Raw genomic sequence first — 8,288 nt, 5'->3', positions numbered from 1 at the left:
GCAGCCACAGGAAGCAGGGACGGGTCCAGCTCCCTGGCATGGGGCAGGGACCAACCCAAGCCCAGCAGGAGAAAAGTGCAAGAGAACATGTCCTGTGTCCTGCTGAGGTACAACATTTCCAGCAGGCAAATGCTACACACCAGGGAAGGTCCCCAGCATCAAGGTCCATGTCTACATCTCCATCCAGCACAGGGTGGCCCTATCCAGAGCATCCCTCGGGCAGGGGGCTGGGGTGCACCAGCTGCCCAGCTGTGTTCCCTTTGGGAAAGAATAGCCTGGGCAAAAGCCTTTGCAGCAGGGCACGGGTTGTGGACAGTTGCGCAGCGGTGCCTAGGCTGCTTGACTGCCACCGACCCTGCCAAATATCTGGTCTGGCCCTCAAGCCTAGCCTCCTCCTCCCCCTGCCTCACTGCCAGGACCAGCCCACGTTTTGCAGGGGAGGAGGCGGGTTGCAAAGGGCTCTGAAGCAAAACAATCTCAACTTACCTCTCATGGCTGCTCCTGCTTCCTTCTCCACCACGTCCTGAGCCAAGGAATGAAGTAAAAGCAGCTCTGGCAGATCGTGGAAGCCGTGGGGGCATGAAACATATATATGTCATGAGGTGAGGGAGAAAGGAAGGGGTACGTATACCGTCAGTGGGGGAGGGAAGGATACATGGATTGAGGGAAGGAGCCATGCAGATGTATAGATCGATGCGTGGATGGGTTCACAGAAGGAGGAAGGGAGGGATATATGGATGGATGTGTGGATGGATAGGCAGTTTGGATACCCAAATACTATCCTAAACATCAAAGATGCTCATTGTGCAGGTACTGACTTGTGAAGATGTCCGGGAGGCCAAATGTGTAAAGCTGGCAAAGAGAGGCCCATGGGCAGAGCAAGGACCCTGTTTGGAAACTAGTCCCAGGTGTGACCCATGCACCCAGCCCCATGGAAGTGGCACCACAGCTGACACGAGGAGACAGAGCCCAAATTGCTACCAGTGCAGGTCCCCAAAGTGTCAGGGGAGAGTATGGGGCGTCTCCAGGGGACTGCCTCCCCCTCAAGAGCCACTTCCATCTCACACTGTCGGGTCACTGAGATCGGAGGAGCGACAGCGACCCTGCTCCAGGGACACAGTGAATCCAAACATTGCTTTAAAAACCCAGTGCTGAGCATTCACCCTGGCCATAGCTTTCATCTCACCTGGTCATGGGATACCTCTGCCTGGGGTCTTGCTAGAGGGTACAAGCACCCAGCCCACTGGAGACCCCTGAGATCACCCATACTCCCTCTTCTTCATCTGCCTCCCTTTTCTAGCTGCCACAGGCCTGCAAACTCCTTGCCCATCATCCCCTCTTGCCTGAAAGAGAGAAGGGGAGACATCACCTGCCAGGACATATGTGCTGGCACCCAAACAGATGTGGAGAGGGTAGAGGCCCAAGACATCTTTTCTTGCTGCTCCACTGTAGGCTTCTCCCTGCAGGAATGGGTTGTTTCTTTCTTTGCTTGCTGGGGCTGGCCCCTTCCCTGCCTCCAGGATGCTTGTGGTCTTTCATGGCCAGGAAACACCAAGTACGTGGCTGCAGAGATGCTGGGAGGCTAAAGCCAGCAGCTTGGCTGTACGTAAGTACTGCTGCTCGTGATACTCTGAGGAAATGGCTGCTCCATCCTCAAGGCAGCAGCAGCAGTTTGGATGAGCTCACTGAGCCCAGGACTTTCCTGCCAGCTTCTTCTGCACTGAAAATAGTCCTGTTGTGCAAGCAAGAGATCCCAGTGTTTCATGTGCCTGCCATGAATTGTGGTGGCACTGGGGGACAAATGCAGTCATATTGCTTTTCACAGAAGTGCCCACTGCATATCCCCTGTGCACACATCTCCTCTGCTGTGCAGCATGAGGTCCATATCTCCTCAAAGCTGCCGTGTCACTTGCTCAGAGGAGGTTATCTCCTCCCTTCCCCATGGCAGAAACTACATCTTCTCCTCCAGCTGCCTCTAGAGTTGCAGGGACTGAAACAGAGCAAGGCACACTTTGGGAGCTTCCCTGGAGAGGGACGGGGAGCACTCACTGCCTGCTCTCCTCCCACCAGCTGCACCTCATGGTCCCCTTTGTCCACTGCCACATCAGCTGCTTTGTCTGCAAGGGCAGACCAAGCAAAGAGAGGTTATGGACAGCATGGCCCAGCCCTACGCAGGAGCTCCTCAAGCAGCTGGGGGACTCCAGTGCTCCCTGGGTTTCCAGGATTGCATGGAGCAGGCGCTGGGCAGACAGACAGCCCTGTACAGCAGGGCCTTTCTCTGCATCCTGAACATGATGGGCCAGAGTTAAATGTGACTCTGGGAGTCTCATATGGCTTTGCAGGGTTACAACACATGGGGCCCTCCCAGCATACAAGCAACCCCCAGCCTTTGCTCCACGGTGGGAGATACGGCAGCAGCTGAGCTCCACATGCATGCTGGGCACTGGCATACTCACCTCTGCGCTGATGGATCTGGAGGTGGTAAGGTGCTAAAAGTGCCAGATCCATGTCTACATCTGGGATCTCCTGGAGGATGCTGTCTGATCCCCAGGAGGATCTGCTGACCTGGAAGGCACTGATCTCCAGGGGAATGCTGACCTGGAAAGCACCAATGACCAGGAGGATACTGACCTGGAATGCACCAATACTCGGGAAGATGCTGACCTGGAAGGCACTGATTGCCGGGGAACGCTGGGGGTGCCAATATGGAAGGCACAGATCCCCAAGAGGGTGCTAATCTGGAAGGCAGTGATACCCAGGGGGATGCCAGCCTGGAATGCCCCAATGCCCAGGGGGATGCTGACCTGGAAGGCATGATTTATCCAGAGCATGGTGCTTTCTCTCCTACTCCACAGCACTTCTTTTAGCTCGCCCCTTATGCTGGGCACCAGGTCAGCTAAGGGTTCACTCCAAGGACTTGGGTGGGGGTCCACACTCAGGCAGGCATCCATGGCTGGCTGCAAAAAGCCCGGTGAGCTGCCCGCATGAGGGTGAGCCAGCACCACCTCTCCCAATTTCCCTCCGCCCCGAGCTCCCCACTCGACCTGGGAGCTGCTGCCCAGCTATGGGCAGGGGGGAACGTGGCCCCCAGCTTCTGCCAAAACAACCCCTAGTCCCATCCTTCTGCAGGCAAGAGGGATGCCCAGACCCTATTTTCCCACTAGATGGCAAACATTGCCTTCGAAACAGCCTTTGGAGGATTTACGTGTCATCCCTGGGAGAGGAGGCTGAGAAATCCTTCCTCAGGGCAAAGCCCTGGAGGCAAAGGGTCTGATGCTGCTCAGGAGTGGGGCTGGGGGCGGCAGAGACCCCATGTGTGCTCCTCATCTTGGGTTTGGGTTTTTTTTTTCTGTCATTTCTTAAATTGCTTTCCCTTCCCACCTGCCTGGTTTCTCTCCGGTCCTGGAAGACCCATCCTTCACCCTGTGCTGGTGGGGCTGAGTGACCCGGGCATGCAGGAGAGGCATCTAGTTACCCTGGGTATCACCTTGAACTTCAGCAGCCACAAAGTGAAACCCAGAAGCTTTGCTGGGAATTAATTAACGCTGTGGTTTGCAAGCCAAATGTGTGCTCATTCCTCCTTGCAAGCCCGCAGGTCCACAGGCAAGACATTATGCTGGGTATAAATAAAAGAGGCAGGGATGAAGGCTGTGCAGGTGGATGCACACACTTGTCTAAGATCTTCTGCCAGCTCAGATGCATTTCCAGGCTTGTGTACATTTGTTTGAATTCAGCCCCAGATTTTCTCATGGTCTCTGTATTAACCTTGTTGCAGAAGTTTTCTGAGCGTTTGCTGCTGGCTCTGGCACTGCTGCAATATTGCCGTGTGGTTAAACATGATGTGTCATAGCTAATGAAGGAGCTAACTGTGGATGGTAAATGTTTAATACGGACAAATCAAGCCAATTAGACAATGTCGAGAGAGAAGTGTGTCGTCTCAGCTGTGTCTGTCCTGTGTGGAGGACAGGGTCTGTGGATGGGCCCCCCCCCAGCAGCCACAGGAACAGCAGCTCCCAGCACCAGCCAAGGGTAAAGACCTTGAATGCAGGTCTTCCTGCAGACCCCCTCAGACCACCGTGTAGGTAGCTTCACCTGGGGGAAGAAGACAGTCTCTTAAGAGGCAGATTTTTTTCCTGAAGCAAAGACCTCTGGGTGGCTAGAAGGGATGGCAGCCATCCCCGGCACAGAGCTGCAGAACAAGGAGTAGTAAATCATCCCGCTCAAAGCACTCCTTGGAGTCCCTCAGCGGGACTCTAGGCCATTGAGCAGCGTGCCGCCTGCTTTTGTGGCAAGCCTGGGGCTCCGGAGCTCAGCAGTGCTTGGACAGGACCACCAGGGAACCCCAACAGCCAGGTTCCCCATGGCAGCCCCCCTTCCCAGCGTGTTAACGAGCTAACAGCAGCAGCTACATTGCCCCCACAAAGGTCTCGGGAGCCCTGGTCCTGACAGCATCCTCTGCCCTTGCTGCCTCCAACGTTTCCTGCCTGGGGACATTGTTTGGTTTCATTTACACAGGGGTGAGAAGGGTCCTTCAGGCATCCTGGCCACTTCCTTCAGGAAGGGATTATTGCCTCTTCCTCCATGAGGGCTGGGAAGTCCCTCTCAGGGCTATTTGTTGTCAAAAAGAAAAACGTGAAAAACGAAAGGAAGAGGGTGACTGGGGAACAGAAACCGAGGGAGCTATCGGGAACTGGTCTGCAGCGTGTGGCTCAGGGCAGCCAGCCGCTGACCCATCGTGACAACCACTGAACCACAAGGAGAGCAGGTAGAAAGCCCTTCTGGCCCTCTCCAGAGTAGCTGGGCTCCCTGCCAGCCCTTGTATTGGCATGTGCTGAAGCCTGGGGATGTGGGATCTGGGCAAAAGCAGTGGCAACATGGATGGCGTGGGCGCTGGTGTGTCCCTGTGGCTTGAGGCTTCCCCATCCCTTTGCCAAACTCACTGCCTCTGACGGCGGCAGAGCAGCGGGTCAGCACAGACATGGTTGCATCATTCTTGAAGGTGGGATTTACAGATCCAGGAAGGTTTGACCCTCACTCCTGACCTAGGACACCAAGGGATGGACAAGTCCCCTTGCCTGAGGACGTCACATCTTTGCCTTGACACGTGCCTAATTCCAGCTTTCCAGTCCAGGTCCTGAGGGAGGTTCTGGCCCTTCGCTGTAAACTCAAGGATCTGGTGTTTTTCACCAAGCGAATGCTTCGTGCCTCTGCATGACATCTCTGAACGGTGACAGGCTGCCATGGGCAGCAGGCCCCCCCTCATGCCCCTGGTCTTGCTTTTCCCCCATCTCAGATCCCTGGAGGCTGGGGCCTCTTTCCTGTCAGTTCCAAGTGATCCCAAGCTAACCAGCAAGCCAGGGGCTCTGGAGCAAACTGGGAGCCATGTCCCCTCCTGCCTGCAGCAGGGTGACACCATCCGCATCCCTCACCTGTTGCTGCCGGGTGAGAACACCCACGAAGCAGCCAATGCTTCAGAAACGCTGGTGGAGCTGCACCGAGCTACTCCGGGTAAGGACCTGCACCTCTCACCCTGTGCCTTTCGCGGGGTCTTGGCCATGTGCGTGGTGTGGGACAGTGGTGACAGAGGCAAAGGGGATGTGCTGGCGGTCTGTTGGGGCTGTGCATCCCCTTTGTGCTGGTTCAGATCCCTCAGCAGGTGATGGATGAGATGCATTAGCCAGCGGCACAGCTGAGGGAGATGGGGAAATGCTTTTGCTGTGTGCAGAGCTGAGGGCTGAGCCTCTCCAAACTGAGCTGACCTTGCTCTCCAGGGGGGGTAAAGGCAATAACCCACCGTGACACGCTGAGAGCCCCAGCAGAAGCATCATGCAGAAAACAACACCCAGGACTGCACAGAGAAGAGCAGGGACCCTCCAGCTATATCTGTGCTAGGAAATCGGCTCTGCTGGGGGCTTCTCTCTGGCCCTGGGCCAACAGGCATGTGACAGCCCACCTCCACCCCATTCAGCTGTCTTCACCCTCCTTGTCTGTGCCCAAATTGCCAGTTGGGAATGATGCCCACCCTTGGGGTCAACTGCCCAGGCGAGCTGACCTGGGCCAAAACCTGCCAGGAGCAATGTTGAGGGTGTTCCAGCACAAGGGGACATTTGCTTCAGTTACGGTCACCCACACAGCCCTGTGGGCACCATGATGTCTTCAGGGAGCACTGGGACAGTTGAGAAGTTCAAAGTCCTGCCTGTAGCGTGGCTAAAGACAACTGCTGAGTAAAGGGGCCCACTTGGAGGATAAATGGAAGAAAATACAGTACAATTTGTGTGCCACCATTGCCGGGACGGCAGCCTGCTGCAGGTTGACAGGAGGGGAACCCAGCAGAAACTGAAGCCTCAGAGTGGAGGAAAGACGAAGAAGTCGGCTCAGATCCTGCTGTGGGTTTGTGGGCTCTGTTTCCTGCGGGATTTTATCTGCCTGCTTATTCCTCTTGCATAAGCGCATTGGCTCTGATCCAGGGCCAAGTTCTGCAGTCGATAACCTCTTTCTCTACTCTTTTTCATCACAATCCCTTAAATGCAGCAGTTCCTAAGCTGCGGCCTTAGGATCCACGATGAAGACCTGACAGGTGATCTGCAGACCTGCTTCACCCTCTGCAGGGCTGGAAATCCATAAAAGACTAAAGAGCTGACCGGAATCTGGAGCCCAGAGGAAGGGTACCAGTGGCAGAAGGGTCACGCTTTCATTTCCTCCTGAAGGCAGCCACTTTGAAGAAAAAAAAGAAAAAAAAAAAAAACCAAAACAAAACAGGAAGGATCTGCTGCCTTTGCTGGGCCACCGGCTGCAAAGGGAAGCCCAAGTTCCCTTTGCACGGGCACCAGCACAGCCCACAGCGACCACTGCTGTGATTCCCCCCAGTATCATAATCCCCATCCCCTTCCTCAACACACAGCTGGGATCCAGAAAGTCAGAAAAGCCAAATACGACAGTTGCACACAAGGAGGCTGGGTGTTGGGACGATGGGCAGCAGCAGAAACCCCCCGAGCTGCAAGGATGGCGGCCTGCCCAGCCGGCCACCGGGTTCCACTCCTGTCACACCAAAGGAAGCCCAGGCTCTTGGTGTCTCTAGGATCTGGACTTTTGATGGCTCCTGTGCTGCTCAGCTCTCCCAAGAGGTGCAAGGAGACAATCAATGCAACCCTCATTGCCCCTCTGCTCGCTGCTCGTGACGGGAGGCAGGACGCAGAGTGACAAAGTACCTCTCCAGCCACACAATCCATCAGTAGCAAGGGACAAATTAGCATCGGCAACGCAAGAAGAGAGAGGGCAAGACTGAGACATGGGGGTTGCATGTGTCTCTTCAAGGGTATGAACCTGCATTGTGTCGCTGCGAATATTTCCACGAATGCACCCAGGGCCGCGTAATTTGCAAACTTGTGCAGGTTGTAAAAAAGGGAAATAAAGCGCTGAGTTCTCCTTTGGTCATTTAGATTTACCTTCACTTTTTCTTTCCTTGAAGACAATTAGCTGGCTGAGTTTGTGTATCTTGTACCCAATAAAGCTATTAAAAGCCCTTTAATCTACTGCTGCATAATCAGCAGCTTATTTTGCTGCGGAGGTAAACGGCACTGGTGTGAGACATTAGCTGTGCGTGGCTCAGAGCTCACTGGAAAACATCCTTGATTAGCTGGGAAGCATTCACTGGCATGCACTTGCTGCAGGATGGGCAGGCTAGCCTTGCCCCGTCCCTGGCTGTAAACCAGCTGGCTTTCAGTGTCCTCGCATGGGTACAACGGGCCACGCACAACCTAGTGACAACTGGCCAGGCACGCTAGGAGGGTGAGGTGTAGTTTCAGGGTGTCAGCAGGGACAAACCCAGGGAATGGCACTGGGGAACACGTCTGGAGCTCTGATGTGATGTTAGCACTGAACTGATGCAGTGCTTACCTGTACCAGCATGGGAGGTTAAAAAAAGAGTAGCAGAGACCCACCAGGATGGAAATTTTGGCTTCCTCCCATGCTTGCTGTGTGCTGTACAAGCTCTTTGCCCATGAGCAGCAGGGCACATGTGGAGGTCTCCCATGCTCATCTTCCTCTGCCTCTCTGTGACCGCTGCTGGTGCTGATGGAGGTTTGGGAGACGATTTCTCCTTGGTCTGTGTTTGTGTGAGAAGGGAGCTGTGGGGAGCAAGGCTTGTGGACCCATCCCAGCACATCACAGAGTCCTTGAGATAATGTGTCCAGCCAGGACAAGTGTTACATGACCAAAGCAGGGTTCCCCTGGCCTGGAGGACTGTGGCAGTCTTCTCCTAGGATTTCAGGACAGTAGAGAGGGAAAGA

The 8,288-nt window shown here is 54.9% G+C and overlaps 1 protein-coding gene across 1 annotated transcript in view; it reads right to left on the bottom strand.

The window, feature by feature from the left end:
• The window catches only part of CCL19 (chemokine (C-C motif) ligand 19), a 25,865-nt gene that overhangs the window by 2,335 nt on the left and 15,242 nt on the right, over positions 1-8,288 (bottom strand). The window contains exons 4-5 of the mRNA XM_009889748.1: positions 2,457-2,691; positions 2,050-2,117 (exon numbers count right to left, since the gene is read on the bottom strand). Coding sequence (XP_009888050.1) covers positions 2,050-2,117; positions 2,457-2,691 — 303 coding nt within the window. The remainder of the gene's footprint in view (positions 1-2,049; positions 2,118-2,456; positions 2,692-8,288) is intronic.

This window comes from Charadrius vociferus, unplaced genomic scaffold, assembly GCF_000708025.1.
Source record: "Charadrius vociferus isolate BGI_N301 unplaced genomic scaffold, ASM70802v2 scaffold37, whole genome shotgun sequence".
NCBI classification, from domain to species: Eukaryota; Metazoa; Chordata; class Aves; order Charadriiformes; family Charadriidae; genus Charadrius; species Charadrius vociferus.
The sequence above is the reverse complement of the archived record's forward strand: the minus strand, read 5'-3'. Positions and strand labels throughout refer to the sequence as shown.